The sequence below is a fragment of the Aquarana catesbeiana genome, linkage group LG10 (assembly GCF_042186555.1).
Source record: "Aquarana catesbeiana isolate 2022-GZ linkage group LG10, ASM4218655v1, whole genome shotgun sequence".
Classification (NCBI taxonomy): Eukaryota; Metazoa; Chordata; class Amphibia; order Anura; family Ranidae; genus Aquarana; species Aquarana catesbeiana.
In genome coordinates, this window is record NC_133333.1 from 243,703,183 (window position 1) to 243,724,398 (window position 21,216).

The following is a 21,216-nucleotide window of genomic DNA, read 5'->3' on the forward strand; positions in this document are numbered from 1 at the left end:
ATCGAGAACTTGTGGTCAATCCTCAAGAGGCGGGTGAACAAAAAACCCAACAAATTCTGACAACCTCCAAGCAGAAGTTAATTGACAGCATGCCAGGGAGGATTACAGAGGTCTTGAAAAAGAAAACGCTGCAAATATTAACTCTTTGCATAAACTCCATGTCATTGTCAATAAAAGCCTTTGACACTTATGAAATGCTTGTAATTATACTTCAGTATACCATAGTAACATCTGACAAAAAGATCTTTTGGGCACGGCTGTAGACTTCTTACCATACTTTTCACATACCTAAAACTGAATATCGCTCTTAGAAGGATCTTTCATTACTTTTTTCCCCCCCTCTTTATCTACTAGACTCTGCTCGCCTGGAGCACCATTGACTCAACTAAAAAAATAAAAATGTCTAGAGTTCAGCTGTAAAATACTAAATTTTACTTGTAAATATACATTTTTGCAAGGATTTGGTTTATCCTGCAGTGTGCCAAAAAAAAAAAAAAAAAACAATAAAAAGCTGTACACGTTAAAAACTTGCTGAACACATCGATGAGCTGTGTGTGTCTTACCTGTAGCGTAGCTGTTAGTTGTTTCCCAGTGTTTTCATATGTTTCCAGCTTTCCTGCAATCATTTTACTTTGTTTCCCAATAACCTACAAAAAGAATGACACAAAATATGTCTGAAAAGGAGGCTATGTTAGATAAATGCTGCCAAAGTGCTGGGTAGGAAGTATCAAAATCCTAGTGGAAGGGCAAGCATGGAAACATTGGGGATGTGCACTGCCGAAAAATTTGTAAGTTTTTGTTTCATTCGTTTTTTGTTTTTTTTTCGAAAAATAGAAAATAAGAAAGGAATATCCTAAAAAGAACGAAAATCCGAAATTTTGAAATAAATAATATAAATAAAAAAATAATAGAAAAATAACTAACTATTAAATTATAGGTATTGGAATTTCCTTTCAAATTTGGCTGTTAGTGAACATAACGAATACAAATTTTTCTGAAGTTACGAATTATCCGAAATAAAGAATGCCGCATCTAAACAAATGGAACGGAACAAATTAATAATACGTTTTTATTATTATTGTTATTTATTATTAATTAGTTACGTTACATTCGTTTAGATACGGCATTCGTTATTACAGATAATTCATAACTTTGGAAAAATTTGTATTCGTTACGTTCACTAACAGCCAAATTTGAAAGGAAATTCCAATACCTATAATGTAATAGTTAAGTCATTATTAGTTAGTTATTATTTCAGATTTTAGAATTTTCAGGTTTTTGGATTTCCGAATTTCCAAATGTCCGAATTTTCAAATTTTTTCGAATTTCTGAATATTTGCAAAAATTCGTAAATTTGGATATTTCCGAATGAGCAAATTTGTCTAAATTTGTTAAAAAACAAATTCGTAACTAAACGAATTGCACATGTCTAATTGGTAATGTTTATAAAAATTGGGAATCCCTTTAGCCCCTTTCACGCCAGCAGACCAATCAGGCTTGTCTGTTTTTCAGGCAGACCAGATCAGATCATTGTCCTGGGGTGGTCTGATCCGCTGACACCCGCCTGGCATCTGATCCGACAAAATCCACTGAAGATAGATGTATAGCAATATGTCCACCATTCATCCAGCAGATCAGATGACAATCAAATTGAAACGGACATGCAGTTCGTTTCCATCCGACCGCCTTAAAAAGAGGACAATGGGCTCTGTCCTTGTTCACTCTGCATAGTGGAGCGGACACAGACACGGACCTGTCATCTGCCTGCTCAGCGGAGAAATCCCCCGCTGAGCAGGCGAATTCTGCTCGGACAGATCTGCCACATGTGAAAAAGGCTTTAGCTGCACTATTAAGAGCATTGCACCCAATGTTAAAGCTAGAAATTCTGGTATAAAAAGGTAAAAAAAAGAGCCTTATATCAATATCACACAACATGTATTCTGTGTACCTGCGTATGTGAGATCTGCTGCTGGACAACAAGGTGGCGGTCACATTTTACATGATGCAGCCTCTCCTGAAACTCCACAACATCCGACAGCCATATCTTCACCTCTTTCCCTTGTTCCAAGAAGGCCAAGAACTGCTCCCCTACCAATGTCAGCATGTACTGCCTGCAGCCAAGAACACAGAGGATTCATCATACATGTATTACCTAAAGCAAACAAAAGTCTAAACTGAATGTTTTATTGCAACATTCGTGTTAAGGCCCAGGTCACACTGGTACGACAGACAATCGCTCCGTCTTTGAGAGCACATGTTGCATGACAAGTTGCTCCCCATTAAGTGCAATGGAGCTGTTTTAATAGGAGCGACTTGAGTCGCTCCTACTTAGAAAAAAAGGTTCCTGTACTACTTTTGGGCCGACTTCAGCATGACTTGCATTGATTTCTGTTTAAGAAGTTGTATACAAGTCGTGTCAAAGTTGCGCTGGGATGACGGCTTCAAAGTCGCGTCAGTGTGAAGAACCGAGCCGGCTGAAATCTAAATGTTATATATCATTTAAAAAAGTTGCTACAATAGTACAAAATGTATAATACTGTAAAAAAAAAAAAAAAAAAAAAAGAAAAAGTATGTAGCACCCTCGCCCTAAACAGGGCTGCTAATAAATCTAGTTGTGCTAGGTGGTAACTAGCCTGGCTAATTGGTAGATTGATCCACTGACTCCTGTTCAAAGTCGGAGTTTGGGGTAGTCTCTCTCTTCTGTCAATAGGTGGCACTGTTGCTTTTGGCATTAGAATGAAGGATTACCATAAATTCAGATAATGGCTAACTAGCATAGGTGTGCGCAGCCTAGTGCATTAGAGCCCTTGCACACTGGGGCGGGGGGCGGCGTCGGCGGTAAAACGCCGCTATTATTAGCGGCGTTTTACCGTCGGTATGCGGCCGCTAGCGGGGCGGTTTTACCCCCCGCTAGCGGCCGAGAAAGGGTTAAATACCACCGCAAAGCGCCTCTGCAGAGGCGCATTGCCGGCGGTATAGCCGCGCCGTCCCATTGATTTCAATGGGCAGGAGCGGTAAAGGAGTGGTATACAGACCGCTCCTTCACCGCTCCGAAGATGCTGCTGGCAGGACTTTTTTTACCGTCCTGCCAGCGCATCGCTCCAGTGTGCAAGCCCTCGGGGCTTTCACACTGGAATGAAAGCAGCGGCACTTTCGGGGCGGTTTGCAGGCGCTATTATTAGCGCAATAGCGCCTGCAAACCGCCCCAGTGTGCAAGGGCTCTTAGGGTGTGCTCCCCAAAGCTCAAACACAGATGAACGCCACCTGCTGCCACATGGAGGAGGCTCTGATGGTGGGAGAAAGTTGATTGGGAGCATATTATGCTACACTCTACATACGAGTGTAGTGTGTTCCTATAATTGAACCTAGCCTTTAATATAATTGGGGCATTTACACTGGCTACTGGTGCCACTCCTGGATAATGCTAATGCACATGGGGTGATTAGGGAATGGGCACACCCTGTGCGCACACCCATGGTAACTAGGATGTCTCAGCCAATCAGCAGGAGTTTCTTTGACCACTGTGTATGCTGGGATAGGCTATTTGGGAGGAGTCAGGTGATCGGGGTTCTTCCCACCCGAGGCTGCGGCCTGGATGGGTGTGTGTTGAGAAGCTCCTGGCGGCTAGGCCTGAAGCCTGAGGCCTATCCAGAAGGCATACTGGCTGCTAGGTCCACTTAAGGACTATTCAGCAGTTCAGGGTTCCGCAAAGGAGAAGCAGCCAAGGTTAAGCCCGAAGCCTGGGGCGGAACCGCATGTGTTAGAGGCTCGGCCTGAGGGGAGCCTGATCGTTTTCCAAAGGTAAAAGAGAAGCAGTTGCCGGAGGGACGACCACTCCTGTTCACAGAGGCAGGTTTGGAAGGGATGAAGTTCTGAAGGAGTACCAGAGCAGACGCTTCAGTAGCTGGGGATGGTGAAGTAGTGGAAAAGCTTCAGTGGAGACTCATCCAGGAATACGGCGGGTAACTGTGAGTAAAGCTTGAAGATAAGTACAGCGGTTAGCTGTGGGTGAAGCTCGGGAATCAAGCAGGTAGCTGAGAGTCCAAAAAGTCTAGTGAAAGACAGGGAGCTGAGCTTAAGGATCTACAGTGGGATACTGTGAGTTAAGCTGGAAGATCTACAGAAGGATACTGTGAGAGAAGTTGTTGCCATAGGAGACAGCGGTTGCCTACAAGATACAGATCGCTGCATTCAGCTTAAAGGCCCTCTATCTGTATTGCTGTCTGCCTTGTTCTATTTTTGTCTGAGGAGTTTGCCGTAATTGCTATTGCATTTGCTAAGGGTGTCCTGTACCCTAAACCCTCTCTCCCACCATTCCTGTTAAGAGAAATAAAACTCTTCATTTGTTTTTACAAAAAGTGACTGGCGCCCAATCTTTTCACCTTGCACTACACCCACTATGCCTAGTAACCTGCACACTGAGGAGGAATGTCAGTTCTTCCTGGCTCTGGGGGGGGGGGATCACCATCAGGCCCTTGGAAGTCGGGGAGACAAGCTTCAATCAGTCAAAATTTTAGGCAACATTTAGGGGTCGTTCACACCATTTGCATGATTTACACAGATGAACGCAGGCTCAACACTAGGGTATTCACACATTACTGCATTGCCAGCATGTTGCATTAAAGTGTCATTTCCAGAAAGTTAAAAAAAAAAAAAGGGGGGGGGGGTCGTTTTGTGCTGAGAGGGATCTATTGTTCCTGGCTGGTCTGATGTTGCTGGGGGTTGTTTCTTAGAGGGATTTACTGCTGAGGGAGTGGTCTATTGTTGCTGGCTGCTAGGAGAACTATTGTTTCTTGCTGGGTTTTTTTTGTTACAGGGGGCTATTGTTCTGAAGGGGGTCCATTTTACTGCTTTTCTTGTTATTAACAAATTCCATAGCAACACAAAATGATCCTTGGTTTTGTACTCTCTAAAAGGAGAAGTGACAGCCACCCCCCCCCCCCCCCCCATTTAAAGGGGAGTACAGCCAAGGCACAGTTCTTTGGAGGCCAGCGTAGGGTTGCCACCTGTTCAGGATTCACCAGGACAGTCCGGGTTTCAGTCCCCCAGAAACCTGGACACATTTTTCAGACATGAATGTAGTTCAGAACCTGACAGGAGGGTGATGGGGAACTATGCACGGTGCATTACTATTCTCTTTGGAGCGCCCAAAGGTGTCCCAGGTCTGTTATCCTATACAGCAGGGTTTCTAAAAAAAAAAAAAAAAAAAAAAAGGGCCAGTTTATTGTTCTTCAGACTTTATGGCAGGAGTGGACCTTTTCCTGGCATCAGTGGGAGTAAACATCACCACAATTGGTATTAGGCGGAGGAATAGTGCCCCTTCGTTGATATCATTGGCAGGAATTGTATTGTGTTGGTGTCAGTGGGAGAAATGGTGCCCCATTGTTGGTATCAGTTATCAGGCAGAATAGTGTTTCATATCAGTGCGAGGAATAGTGCTCCAAGAGCTGGATAAAGGCAAGAAAAGGGCCACATCTGGCCCCCGGGCCGCAGTTTGGAGATCACTGCGATAGAGTATATTAAAAAAAAGAACAAAAAATTGCTGTGCACCGCTAAAGTGTTCGAGTATGGCGTGAAGATAAAGCGGCAACCCTAGTAGGAGGTAAAGATAAGGGGTGACTTGGATGGGGGGGGGGGGGGGGGGGGGTACCTCCACCTAATCGTTGAGAAAAAAAAGCCCTGACTATAGTACATCCACTCCTACACAACAGACATCACATGTTTTAGTGTGTTCAATTCAGCATGCCAATTGATCATGATATCCCAATGTCATGATGAATTAGTAGTAGTACACAATGCACTCGCACCACAGCTGTACTTATACATTTGCAAATAATAAAATCTTAACCTTAATGAGTGGAAACAGGATTCAAAAACATAATTTGAAGGGGGGCCTTGTGTAATGTTGAAGCACCATGTATTCAAAGTGTATCTAAGGTGGAAGTTATTTTTTTAGTCTTGGATGAAGTGTGGAAGGGTTAAGACAATCGAACACATGTGGCAAAAAAAAAAAAAAAGAAAGAACCTGACAGCCCGACAGGCTTTAACCATTCCATACTCTATAGGAAATGTTTGTCTTTAGATACACTTGCGGTTCATTGCCTATTCCCATGTGTCTGTATGTTTGTTACCATGGGCAGCATTGGCAGGTTAGCCTGGGGGGGAAGTTGGGTGTCACTCAACATCTCACATTTATGCCATCCTCCTTCATAGCATGAATGCGAAAAACACTGAAAATCAACAATAAAAAAAAAAAAAAGAAGGATGGAACTTCTTTTTCTTCGGCTTTTGTTTTTCACTCAGGTGAAATGTACAAAATATGACACAAGAAGCACAACCATCTCTCACCTTAACTCCATGTAAGCTGTTACATAGTCAAACTTGTTGAGCAGGTCCCGAATTCTTGTGTACTTGCTGTTGCCCTTCGGACTGCAGTAGAGTATCCGGGTCTTCAATGAGTCAATGATGATCTGAACTCTCTTCAGCTGTTTACAGGCACTCTGCGGTATGACATCAGATGACAAAACTTACTATAGGGGGCAGATAGATTTCGGACATTATTTTACAGTATATATGACAAGTGTGACCTCCCAAGTGTCCTAGAGCTACAAACTCCAGCATATGATTGCAGCCTCTAGCTGGGACTTCTTGTTATTAGGCCAGGGGCTGCAGATTGCCAAAAGAATAATTTCAGCTGAGCTATCCTCAGACCTGAGAATATAACGACCCTGCACACCTGAGTACTCAGACAGGCTGCAGGCACCTGGTAAAATCCAGACACAGGAAAAAGCCCTCATTCAGGCTCCATGCACACTGAATCTCAAAAAAGCCTTTTCTGGACGCCAGATTGCTGGCAGAAAACTCTGATTGAAAAATGTTCTTTTAACAGCGTTTTGTACTGGTGTTTATGAGCGTTTTTTAGCGTTTTTAATAAAAATACACAGAGGACACTCCAAAAATCCCACAATGCATTGAAAAAAATAGAACGCCGAACGCTAATTAACGTGCATTGATGAGCGTTTGAGCCTATAAACTCCACTGCTCATTAAAGCTAAAAAAACGTCCATGTGTGCATGGACACATAGGATAACAGAGTGGAGTTTATGGGCTTTTAGAAAAAAAAGCCCAAACTCCAATAAACTGCAGTTTATCAGCTCCAGTGTGCATGGAGCCTCACGCTGAACACGGCCTTGAAATCAAAAGACATCTGTGCGAGTTCATGCACAGATGTCTATTGAAATCGTCGCAAAGTCAGCGTCGCACCGATTGAGCCGCTCCCATTGCCGACAATAGGCTCCGATTTGATCTTCCAAATTGCATGTCAAATAGCGCTGATGTGAACAGGGGCTGAAAATTCCACTATATAACCCGCATGACCGCACAATTGTCAGCTAAATTAACGCAGTACTCAACCCGTCTGTGTCCTCAGGGTGGATCGATTCTTACAGTACATCTCTTATCTTTGTATCCATATTGGCAGGGAACTGTCTTCCTTATACAATCTTTACTACCCCCCCCCCATTGATTACAAAGATTGTACGGGAGTTGGAAGCATGGGCATCCCTTCCCTTATCGCTCTTTGGTGAATGAAACCATTGTGAAAAGGTGACATCTCCCAGACTACTTTACCCTCTGCAGACTTTCCCCCGCCTATTGAAACACTCGGATGTCCAAAAAATTCATTCGGGCCTGCTTGCTTTTCTGTGGTGTGGTAAAAAAAAACAGAATTGCGCTCCAAAAACAATGTCTCCTAAAGGGTGAGGGTGGGGCGGGTTTGCCCAACCTTAGGTTTTAATATTGTCTCTTGTCTGGTAGAGCAGGGTATCAATTGGTTATCGAAGAAATCTTGCTACGCTAACTATATGCTGTAGAACACAAACAAGCGGCTGCTGCCCCCACTAGAGTTGCCACCTCATCCCTTTAAACCCAAACACATATTAATTACACAGGTTCTGTGGCTGATTGAGGTGGTAATTAAACTCACTTGTTGCCTTAACTGCATTAAATTAGCCTCAGAACCTGTGTAATTCATGTGTGTTCGGGTTTAACCTCCCTGACGGTTTTCCCGAGTGTGGCTCGGGGTTAAATTTCAGCACCATTAGCGGTAACCCCCGAGCCACACTCGGGATTACATTGCAGGATCCTGGTGCGGCTTTACTTACCTTGTCCCCAGGATCCTGCGATGTCCCCCCCCGCTGTGTCTGCGGGCTCTGTCCTCCGCCCGAAGCCTCTCTGTGCCGGGCTCCGTTCCTTGCGAGCGTCGCACAGAGGCGGAGCCTGGCCGCAAATTAAAAAAAAAAAGTGAAAATCATAACACATACAGTACGGTAATCTTACAGATTACCGTACTGTTTGAAATCATTTCACATCCCTTTTGTCCCCAGTGCTTTGTCCAATGCCCTGCATGCAGTTTTATATTATATATACTGTTCTTTCTGCCTGGAAACTTGAGACTGTCCATAGCAACCAAAAAGTGTCCCTTTACTTCAAAAGTGGCTTTAGACCAGCTAGAAAACAGCGATAGTAAATTAGAACACTTGCAGAATTGAGCGATAGTGAATCGTGGGGAAATTTTATTATTATATATATTTTTTTAATTATTTATATTTATTTATTAAAATTTATGTTTTTGTGTTTCAAACTTCATCATACCCGGGATATCTACTAGAATCTTGGTGGACAGATTTAAGTGTCTTATTGTTAAGAATTACAGGCCTACAATATAAAACGCCAAATTTCCATGCAAAATAATTGTACCGCTTTCAGCACCTAAAATCCGAAATAATCATACCGCCAGGGAGGTTAAAGGAATGAGGTGGCAACCCTAGCCCCCACCTATTACCGGTCTATTGCAGCAAGGAGCTCTGGAAGGGTGGCGCATGTCAAACAAATACAAGAAGATTTAGGCTATGTTTCCACTATTGCGTCCCCAAAGTCGCGCGATTTTGCCGCGATTTTTTACCGCGACTTTTTACCGCGATTTGAAGCAATGCCTGTATCTATGGACCTCAAGTCGCATCAAAGTGGGACCAAAGTAGTGCAGGGACTACTTTGAAGTCGCTGCGACTTGAAGTCGCACAAATATGAACGGTACTCATTGGAAATCATGGGATACAATTTGTCATGCGACTTTTCAGTCCCAAGTCGCATGAAAAGTCGCACTAGTGGAAACATAGCCTTACAAGCTCAAACTTACCAACCGAATTGTCCTGTCTAACAATATGCGTTAAGAACAGGGGTTTAGTCTGTACACATTTGCAAATACATGCGTAAGCTACAGGCCCCGTCAAGGCACCCTGTTTTCTGCAGTCCCTAACCCCGACTTCTGGGTCATGCAGGTAAGAGGGAGACCGTGTGACATGTATGGGATATAGAGGTACAGTGTGTTGTAAGACAGACCAGTATGGTGCAAAATGTAAAGAGAAACTGTATTGTATTTTTTGAGAGCACATATTTTGATTCTTGCAAATGTCTTTTTAATTTTTGATAAATTTTCGTGCTTCATTTTGTATTTTTACTGTATTGGATATAGAGAAGATTTTAAGATTAGCCACTAGAGGGCGCAAGCACACAATTAGAAATCACTGTGTTCCTTGAAATTGAAGTAAAGTTAATTTTTCAAAAATTTGCCAACAGGCAGGGTATTTATGACAGAAGAGACCCTATTGGTCCCGATCAATCCCACCACATCGCTGGAGGGCACCGCTTGACAGGTAAGTCTGCCATAATGTACGAATATGCTGTGCATACTAGCACATGCTGGTATAACCCAGCTGGGGGGGGGCCCTAAAATGAAAATTATATAGCGGAGTTAAAGTGATTGTTAAGTCTCTGTCATATATTTATATAATCCTGTGTGCCCCAGGTCTCTGTGCTCTATAAAAAAAAAAAATGCAGTCTATACTTGATTTCAAAGCGCCGCTCGGCGCTCACGTGACCGGCCTGCTCTCCCCTCTCCTGATCTGACAGCTAGAGCAAGAGGGGCCAAAAATCCTCCGCTGACATCAGTCGGGGGGGAGAAGAGGGGAGAGCTGGGCAGTCACGTGAGTGCTGAGCGGTGCTCTGAAATCAGATACAGATGCCATTTTTTTTTATAAAGCACAGAGACTGGGGCACACAGGATTATATAACACATTAAAAGTTATTTCAGCAGCAGTAGGGGTGACGGGCACTGTCACGAGCTGACAGGCAGAGAGGGAGGGAGGAGAGGAGGACAGGAGAGCTGTCCTCCTCTCCCCCCGTGGATAAACCATGGTCAGTTTACAGGGGGGGAGGGCAGAACCAGGGAGGATCAGCCAGGTATTTTAGGTGATATGGGGGGCCAAATTATACAGCACAAGCACTGTGCTGTAGAACATGCAAATTTTTTTTTTTTAGGGTAACAAACGCTTTACCTATTGCTTTAAAGTGGTATTAAACCCAAAATCAAAAATGCATTAAGTCCAGTAAAATATACCTGAACCCCTTCCCACACCCATTCTAAGCCTATTCTAACTACCCTGTAAAGGATGAATGTCTATACTTACCTATTGTGAGGGTGGTCCGGTCCAGTCACACGATTGGCTCCCACTGGCAGCTTCTGTGTAGAGAAGGGACAGCCGACAACGGATGCCCCATAGTAAACCTATGGGTATGGTCAGCGCCCAAGTTCTGCAGCCGTTGTCGCTGGTCTCTCTTCTTCACTGAAGCCGGTCGCTGGAGAAATCATGTGGCCGAAGCCCCATCAGAATAAGTAAGTATAGACATCTTTCCTTTAAAGGACATTTAGAATAGAATTAAAATGGGGATGGGAGCAGGTTTAGGTATAGTTAGTATTTGCCTGGACTTTCACTTTAAATTCTAGTTTGCCAATTATTAGATGTGGTGGCTGCATTAGCTTTCTTTTTTTTTTTTTTTTTTTAGACTTTTTTTCCTTTATTTTCTCCTAGTAATCCAGTATTATTTTACAACATCCTTTAACCACCTTAGCCCCGGAAGATTTTACCCCCTTCCTGACCAGAGCGTTTTTTGCGATTCGGCACTGCGTCGCTTTAACTGACAATTGCACGGTCGTGCGATGTGGCTCCCAAACAAAATTGACGTCCTTTTTTTCCCACAAATAGATCTTTCTTTTGGTGGTATTTGATCACCTCTGCGATTTTTATTTTTTGCGCTATAAATAAAATAAGAGTGACAATTTTGAAAAAAAACGCATTATTTTTTACATTTTGCTATAATAAATATCCTCCAAAAATATATAAAAAAATATTTTTTTCCTCAGTTTAGGCTGATCGTATTCTTCTACATATTTTTGGTAAAAAAAAAAATCGCAATAAGCGCTTAACAATTGGTTTGCGCAAATGTTATAGCGTTTACTAAATAGGGGATAGTTTTATGGCATTTTTATTAATAATTTTTTTTTACTAGTAATGGCGATGTACATCGGCGTGCGCCGGTCGGGAACTGGTTAAAAGACCAAACTTTTATTCATTCATGTAAACCAAAAGAAAACTGCTGTAACTGCTTATAAAGTGTTAACTGGAGTTCAGCTTCACCAAGTGAAATAAAGGTAAAAAAAACGAATGCGGCCACCACATCTATAGTTACATAGTTACATAGTTACATAGTAGGTGAGGTTGAAAAAAGACACAAGTCCATCAAGTCCAACCTATGTGTGTGATTATGTGTCCGTATTACATTACATATCCCTGTATGTTGCGGTCATTCAGGTGATTATCTAATAGTTTCTTGAAGCTATCGATGCTCCCCGCTGAGACCACCGCCTGTGGAAGGGAATTCCACATCCTTGCCGCTCTTACAGTAAAGAACCCTCTACGTAGTTTAAGGTTAAACCTCTTTTCTTCTAATTGTAATGAGTGGCCACGAGTCTTATTAAACTCTCTTCTGCGAAAAAGTTTTATCCCTATTGTGGGGTCACCAGTACAGTATTTGTAAATTGAAATCATATCCCCTCTCAAGCGTCTCTTCTCCAGAGAGAATAAGTTCAGTGCTCGCAACCTTTCCTCATAACTAATATCCTCCAGACCCTTTATTAGCTTTGTTGCCCTTCTTTGTACTCGCTCCATTTCCAGTACGTCCCTCCTGAGGACTGGTGCCCAGAACTGGACAGCATACTCCAGGTGCGGCCAGACCAGAGTCTTGTCGAGCGGGAGAATTATCGTTTTATCTCTGGAGTTGATCCCCCTTTTAATGCATGCCAATATTCTGTTTGCTTTATTAGCAGCAGCTTGGCATTGCATGCCATTGCTGAGCCTATCATCTACTAGGACCCCCAGGTCCTTTTCCATCCTAGATTCCCCCAGAGGTTCTCCCCCCAGTGTATAGATTGCATTCATATTTTTGCCACCCAAATGCATTATTTTACATTTTTCGACATTGAACCTCATTTGCTATGTAGTCGCCCACCCCATTAATTTGTTCAGGTCTTTTTGCAAGATTTCCACATCCTGCGGAGAAGTTATTGCCTTGCTTAGCTTAGTATCGTCTGCAAATACAGAGATTGAACTGTTTATCCCATCCTCCAGGTCGTTTATGAACAAATTAAATAGGATTGGTCCCAGCACAGAACCCTGGGGAACCCCACTACCCACCCCTGACCATTCTGAGTACTCCCCATTTATCACCACCCTCTGAACTCGCCCTTGTAGCCAGTTTTCAATCCATGTACTCACCCTATGGTCCATGCCAACGCACCTTATTTTGTACAGTAAACGTTTATGGGGAACTGTGTCAAATGCTTTTGCAAAATCCAGATACACCACGTCTACGGGCCTTCCTTTATCTAGATGGCAACTCACCTCCTCATAGAAGGTTAATAGATTGGTTTGGCAAGAACGATTCTTCATGAATCCATGCTGATTACTGCTAATGATATCATTCTTATTACTAAAATCTTGTATATAGTCCCTTATCATCCCCTCCAAGAGTTTACATACTATTGATGTTAGGCTAACTGGTCTGTAATTCCCAGGGATGTTTTTTGGGCCCTTTTTAAATATTGGTGCTACATTGGCTTTTCTCCAATCAGCTGGTACCATTCCAGTCAATAGACTGACTGTAAAAATTAGGAACAACGGTCTGGCAATCACCTTACTGAGTTCCCTAAGTACCCTCGGATGCAAGCCATCTGGTCCCGGTGATTTATTAATGTTAAGTTTCTCAAGTCTAATTTTAATTCCGTCCTCTGTTAACCATGTAGGTGCTTCCTGTGTTGTGTCATGAGGATAAACACTGCAGTTTTGGTTACTGAAGCCCCCCGATTCACTCGTGAAGACTGAGGAGAAGAATAAATTCAATACCTTTGCCATCTCCCCATCCTTTGTAACCAGATGTCCTTCCTCATTCTTTATGGGGCCAATATGGTCTGTCCTCCCTTTTTTACTGTTTACATACTTAAAGAATTTCTTGGGATTTTTTTTTGCTCTCCTCCGCTATGTGTCTTTCATGTTCTATCTTAGCCGTCCTAATTGCACCCTTACATTTCTTATTGCATTCTTTATAAATTCTGAATGCTGAGGATGATCCCTCAACCTTGTATTTTTTGAAGGCCTTCTCCTTTGCTTTTATATGCATTTTTACATTGGAGTTAAGCCATCCAGGATGTTTGTTCGCTCTTTTAAATTTATTACCCAATGGGATACATTGGCTAATGCCCTTATTTAATATGCTCTTAAAGCAAACCCATCTCTCCTCCGTATTCTTTGTTCCTAATATTTTATCCCAATTTATGCCTTTTAGCAAGGTTTGTAGTTTAGGGAAGTTGGCTCTTTTGAAATTCAGTGTCTGTGTTCCCTTCATGTTTCCTATTTGTGTGATTTATACTGAAACTAATTGACCTGTGATCGCTGTTACCTAAATTGCCCCGTATTTCCACATCTGTGATCAGGTCTGTATTGTTGGTAATCAGTAGATCTAGTAATGTTTTATTTCTAGTTAGTGTGTCTACCATCTGACCCATAAAATTGTCCTGCAAGACATTAAGGAACTGGCGAGCCTTAAATGAATGCGCGGTTCCCTCCGCCCAGTCTATGTCTGGATAATTAAAATCCCCCATTATGATAACACTTCCCATCCTTGCTGCTAATCCAATTTGTGATAGGAGATCCGTCTCCACTTCCTCCCTCAGGTTAGGGGGCCTATAGCATACTCCCCGTATTATTTTCCCCTTAGCTTCATCCCTTTGGAGCTCTACCCATAAAGATTCCACCTCCTCCCTAGCCCCCTCAGTGATGTCATCTCTCACATTCACTTGTACATTATTCTTGATATATAGGCATACCCCTCCCCCTTTTTTACCCTCTCTATCCTTGCGGTATAGGGTATACCCTTGAATGTTTGCCAGCCAATCATGAGAGCTGTTGAACCAGGTCTCTGAAATTCCCACAAAATCCAAATCCTCCTTGTACAACAGTATCTCTAGTTCACCCATCTTGTCTGCCATGCTCCTGGCATTAGTGAACATGCCACATAGTTTATACCGGTCGCATATTGTCCTCGTATTGGGTGTTTCAAGATTGCAACTAGGACTTGCTACTATACTCACCTTGTGTTTTTGTGCTTTGGTTAACCTACCACTAATGCCCCAATACTTCCCCCTTCCACCCTACTATCTAAGGGTGGAAGGGGGAAGCAAAAGATTCCAGGTAAGATAGATGCTAAAGATTCTTTGGTCGTGCACGTGGTCTGCGAGTGCCTGTGTATTGTTGAGTATAAGTGTCAGGAAGCTAGTTGTTAGGTAATTTGGACAGGGTATAATCCCTAATCCTCATTAAATTAGTAGGTACGATACCCGGCGGGTGTGGAGTGTACTCGGGTGTACATCTTTGCGGCATATATGCTTTCCTTGATCATCTGATCGAGGGCAAATACTGCTGTGCAAAATATAAGCACATTGTTTCCCTGGAAGCCCAGGTTCTGAATCTGGGGAAGCAACTGTCAGCACTGAGAAGACCCTCCATACTAAAGGAGAGCCAGGAACGTACCCGGCAGGTGCCAGCACAGAGGCTGGTGGAGACAAAGAGGTGCAGGCACTAAAAACGAGTAGATGGGTGATAGTCAGGGGGAAGTGCCAGGGAGGCCGATCCTGGGCTGAAACATCCCAATAAGTACGCTCCATTGAGTGACATTGGTGAAACCGGTCAGGGATCAGCACTGCTGGAGCTGAGGGACTCTCCTAGCTGCCAGGAAAGAACTCCTCCAGTGAGAGAGGGGGGGGGGGGCAAAGGGAAAGGATAGGCAGATTCTGGTGGTAGGGGACTCAATTCTTAGAAGGACAGAGAGGGCAATCTGTCACAAAGACCTGAAACGCCAAACTGTATGCTGTCTACCGGGCGCTCTGGGTCGGCACATCACGGATCTGGTGGACAGATTACTGGGGGGGGGGGGCTGGGGAAGACCCAGCTATCATGGTGCACGTTGGCACCAATGACAAAGTCAGAGGCGGATGGAGTGTCCTAAAGAACGATTTTAAGGACTTAGGAGCTAAATTGAGGAAAAGGACCTCCAAGGCAGTATTTTCAGGAATACTACCTGTACCTCGAGCCACACCAGAAAGGCTGAGGAGCTGGTGTAGTAAGGAGGGGTTTGGGTTTCTGGAGAACTGGGCTGACTTCTCAGTCAGTCACCAGTTCTATAGAAGGAACAGACTGCACCTAAATGAGGAGGGTGCAGATCTGCTGGGAGTGAAGATGGCTGAAAAGTTAGAGGGGTTTTTAAACTAGGCAACGAGGGGGGGTCCAGAGTTAGAGATAGTCAGCAATGAACATATTCCAGAGGGTAGTATTGAGGGCATTAGTGGTAGGTTGACTAAAGCACATAAACCCAAGGTAAGTATAGTGACAAGTCCTATTTGCAATCTCGGAACACCCAATAAGAGGACAGTATGCGACCGGTCTAAACTATGTGGCCTGTTCACCAATGCCAGGAGCCTGGCGGACAAGATGGGTGAAATAGAGATACTGTTGAACGTGTAGGATTTAGATTTTGTGGGAATTTCAGAGACCTGGTTCAACAGTTCTCATGATTGGCTGGCAACCATTCAAGGGTATTCCCTTTATCGCAGGGATGGAGAGGGTAAAAAATGGGGAGGGGTATGCCTATATATCAAGAATAATGTACAAGTGAATGTGAGAGATGACATCAAAAAGAGAGCTAGGGAGGAGGTGGAATCCTTTTGGTTAGAGCTCCAAAGGGATGAAGCTAAGGGGAAAATAATACTGGGAGTATGCTATAGGCCCCCTAACCTGAGGGAGGAGGGGGAGACGGACCTCCTATTACAATTTGGATTAGCAGCAAGGATGGGAAGTGTTATAATAATGTAAAATTTTAATTATCCAGACATAGACTGGGCGGAAGGAACCACGCATTCGTCTAAGGCTCGCCAGTTCCTAAATGTCTTGCAGGACAATTTTATGGGTCAGATGGTAGACGCACCAACTAGAAAAAAGGCGTTACTAGATATACTGATTACCAACAATACAGACCTGATCACGGATGTGGAAATACGAGGTAATTTAGGAAACAGCGATCACAGGTCAATTGGCTTCAGTATAAATCACACAAACAGGAAACGCAAGGGGAACACAAAGACACTGAATTTCAAAAGAGCCAACTTCCCTAAACTACAAACCTTTCTAGAAGATATAAATTGGGATAAAATCTTAGAAGCAAAGAACAAGGAGGAGAGATGGGTTTGCTTTATGAGCATATTAAAAAAGGGCATTAGCCAATGCATCCCATTGGGACATAAATTTAAAAGAGAGAACAAAAGTCCTGGATGGCCTAACTCCAATGTAAAAATGCATATAAAAGTAAAGAAGGCTTTCAAAAAATACAAGGCTGAGGGATCTTCATCAGTATTCAAACTTTACAAAGAATGCAACGAGATATGTAAGGGTACAATTAGGGTGGCTAAGATAGAACAGGAAAGACACATAGCAGAGGGGAGCAAAGAAAATCCCAAGAAATTCTTTAAGTACCGTATTTATCGGCGTATAACACGCACAGGCGTATAACACGCACAGTCATTTTAAGAGGGAAGTTTCAGGAAAAAAACTTAAATTTTAAATAAGGAACTTTGAAGCAAAATAAGGGTCAGTGCCCATCTGCAGCCTCACCATTGCCATCAATGCAGCCTGATCAATGCCCATCTGCAGCCTCACAAGTGCCATCAATGTAGCAGCCTCACCATTGCCATCAATGCAGCAGCCTCACCATTGCCATCAATGCAGCAGCCTCACCATTGCCATCAATGCAGCAGCCTCACCATTGCCATCAATGCAGCAGCCTCACCATTGCCATCAATGCAGCAGCCTCACCATTGCCATCAATGCAGCAGCCTCACCATTACCTTCAATGCAGCAGCCTCGCCAATGCCATCAGTGCAGACTGATCGATGCCCATCTGCAGCCTAGAGGGGACAGGGAGGGGGGCAGGACAAGCGCCGACAGATTACATACAGTGAGAATCTCCTATGATAGACAGAACAGTAGTCCAATGGTGGCCCAGGAGATGGGACTTCTTATTACAGAGGCCACCAAGTAAACAGAGGATTCTCACTGTATGTAACCTGATGGCGCTCATCCCACCCCCTCCCTGTCCCCTTTGAGGCAGCTAAAATTGAAGTATTGGTGTATAACACGCACACGCTATTTGCACACGATTTTCATGGTGAAAAAGTGAGTGTTATACGCCAATAAATACAGTATATAAACAGTAAAAAAGGGAGGACAGACCATATTGGCCCCATAAAGAATGAGGAAGGCATCTGGTTACAAAGAATGGGGAGGTGGCTTCAGTAACCAAAACTGCAGTGTTTGTCCTCATGACAAATCATATGAAGCAACCTCATGGCTAACAGAGGACAGAATTAGAAATAGACTTGGGAAACTTAACATTAATAAATCACCGGAACCAGATGGCTTGCACCCGAGGGTACTTAGGAAACTCAGTCAAGTAATTGGCAGACCATTGTTGCTAATTTTTGACAGTCTACTGACTGGAATAGTACCAGCTGATTGGAGAAAAGCCAATGTAGCACCAATATTTAAAAAGGGCCAAAATACATCCCTAGGAATTACAGACCAGTTAGCCTAACATCAATAGTATGCAGACTCTTGGAGGGGATGATAAGGGACTATATACAATATTTTAATAATGAAAACGGTATCATTAGCAGTAATCAGCATGGATTCATGAATAATCATTCTAGCCAAACCTTCTATGAGGAGGTGAGTTGCCATCTATATAAAGGAAGGCCCGTAGACGTGGTGTATCTGGATTTTGCAAAAGCATTTGACACAGTTCCCCATAAACGTTTACTGTACAAAGTAAGGTCCGTTGGCATGGACCATAGGGTGAGTACATGGATTGAAAACTGGCTACAAGGGCGAGTTCAGAGGGTGGTAAAAAATGGGGAGTATTCGGAATGGTCAGGGTGGGTAGTGGGGTCCCCCAGGGTTCTGTGCTGGGACCAATCCTATTTAATTTGTTCATAAACGATCTGGAGGATGGGATAAACAGTTAAATCTCTGTATTTGCGGACGACACTAAGCTAAGCAGGGCAATAACTTCTCCGCAGGATGTGGAAACCTTGCAAGAAGATCTGAACAAATGAGGTTCAATGTTGAAAAATGTAAAATAATGCATTTGGGTGGCAAAAATATGAATGCAATCTATACACTGGGGGGAGAACCTCTGGGGGAATCTAGGATGGAAAAGGACCTGGGGGTCCTAGTAGATGATAGGCTCAGCAATGGCATGCAATGCCAAGCAGCTGCTAACAAAGCAAACAGAATATTGGCATGCATTAAAAAGGGGATCAACTCCAGAGATAAAACGATAATTCTCCCACTCTACAAGACTCTGGTCCAGCCGCACCTAGAGTATGCTGTCCAGTTCTGGGCACCAGTCCTCAGAGAGGATGTACTGGAAATGGAGCGATTATAAAGAAGGTCAACAAAGCTAAAAAAGGGTCTGGAGGATCTTAGTTATGAGGAAAGGTTGTGAGCACTGAACTTATTCTCTCTGGAGAAGAGACGCTTGAGAGGGGATATGATTTCAATTTATAAATACTGTACTGGTGACCCCACAATAGGGATAAAACTTTTTCTTGGAAGGGAGTTTAATAAGACACGCGGCCACTCATTAAAATTAGAAGAAAAGAGGTTTAACCTTAAACTACGTAGAGGGTTCTTTACTGTAAGAGTGGCAAGGATGTGAATATCCTTTCCACAGGCGGTGGTCTCAGCTGGGAGCATTGATAGCTTCAAGAAACTATTAGATAATCACCTGAATGACTGCAACATACAGGGATATACAATGTAATACTGACATATAATCACACACATAGGTTGGACTTGATGGACTTGTGTCTTTTTTCAACCTCTCACCTACTATGTAACTATGTATGTGTAGCTCTGCAAGAGCCGGTGATACAAGGCAGGATGGATCCATGCTTTTATGTTTACACAAAATTCTGACCCGACCATCTGAATGTCGCAGCTGAAATCGATCATCAGATCAGGCAACGTTTTTCTAATCTTCTATTGTTCAATTTTGGTGATCCTGTGTGAATTGTAGCCTCAGTTTTCTTTTCTTAGCTGACAAGATTGGCACCCAGTGTGGTCTTCTGCTGCTGTAGCCTATCTGCTTCAAGGTTCAATGATTTGTACTTTCAGAGATGGTATTCTGCATACCTTGGGTGTAACAAGTGGTTATTTGAGTTACTGTTGCCTTTCTATCATCTCAAACCAGTCTGCCCATTCTCCTCTGACCTCAACAAGGCATTTTCCTCCACACAACTCCCACTCACTGGATATTTTCTCTTTTTCGGACCATTCTCTGTAAACCTGAGAGATGGTTGTGCGTGAAAATCCCAGGAGATCAGCAGTTTTTGAAATACTCAGACCAGCCCGTCTGGCACCAACAACCATGCCACGTTCAAAGCCACTTAACGTGGTTGTAAACCCATGAAAAAAAACAAAAAAACCTGCAAGACAAATGGCATAATGAGCTAGTATGCATAGCATGCTAAGTCATTATGTATTACTTACCTGAGATCGAAGCCCCCGCAGGAGATATCCAGTGTAGCTACAGGTAAGCATTATAGGCTTCCCTGTAGCAAAAAGTAGTTGTAAAGGGTTTTTTACAACCACTTTAAATCCCCTTTCTTCTGCATTCTGATGCAGCAAGTCATCTTCACCATGTCTAGATGCCTAAATGCATTGAGTTGCTCCCATGTGATTGGCTGATTAGCAATCTGTGTTACCAAGCAATTGAGCATGTATACCTAATAAAGTGGCCTGTGAGTGTATATCCAGATAAATTTTTTTTTTTTTTTTTTTTTTACATGCAAAAAATAAAACAATAAAAGCATAACCAAGACCGTGACAATAGCAGTTTACCTGGAGTTTGTCGATCTTTTGCTCCAGTGGCTCGGATTCTGTTGATATATTTTCCTCTTCATACAACCAGACTTGAAATAATTCAATAAACTTTTCCGCATTCTTTATACTGTCAGCAGTAGAGGAAACCGTAACCTTCCTATTTGGGATATGAACACAAAAGAGGTATAAGAATACAGATTTGTCACTGAAAAAAAACTGAAGAAAAGGAAAGTATCTTCCATCTTGCTTGAGGTGATTGTAGCCATATTAGTGCACTTGTGACAGGTTGTAGGGCAGGTTGGACCATAACCGCTAGGAAAACAAAATACCATTCTTCCTTCTCTTCAGAAACAATTGAGTACTGTCCGTGATACTCTTTTTATTTGCACTAACATACAATTTTTCAGAAAGAAGAATACAACAAGCATAAAAACAGAACCGAAACAGAAGGGTCTATAGTGCAGGAAGATATCCTGTGCTTGAAAACCCCAGGGATAGCAAGAGGAAGGCCACCATGCCAACCATTCAAAATTTTCACTTTGATTAGAGCTACTTCTGTGGATATAAGTTAAAGAGTAACTCCACTTTTGTTGGGGAAAAAAACGCATTCCCCCTCGGGGTGATCCATGTACATTGCAGGGATTTTAGCAAACTTTTTGCAGATTCCTACCTTTTGTTAGTCTGAGGAAATATTGGTGTGTTTGTCTGAGTCCATGTCCAGAGTGAAACTGTATGGGAGGGATTTTATAATTATCAATCAGCTGCTGCACCTGCAGGGCTTTAATGCGGAAAGCAGCAGGGTTTGCGTCCCCTTTAGACATGATTTCACTTT

At 43.0% G+C, this 21,216-nt stretch overlaps 1 protein-coding gene across 1 annotated transcript in view; it reads right to left on the reverse strand.

The window, feature by feature from the left end:
- The window catches only part of LOC141110170 (uncharacterized), a gene marked incomplete at its 5' end in the record, with an annotated part of 36,564 nt that extends 16,023 nt beyond the window's left edge, over positions 1-20,541 (reverse strand). The window contains 4 exon segments of the mRNA XM_073601378.1: positions 564-647; positions 1,949-2,111; positions 6,349-6,500; positions 20,403-20,541. Coding sequence (XP_073457479.1) covers positions 564-647; positions 1,949-2,111; positions 6,349-6,500; positions 20,403-20,541 — 538 coding nt within the window.
- Between the last annotated feature and the right edge of the window lie 675 nt (positions 20,542-21,216).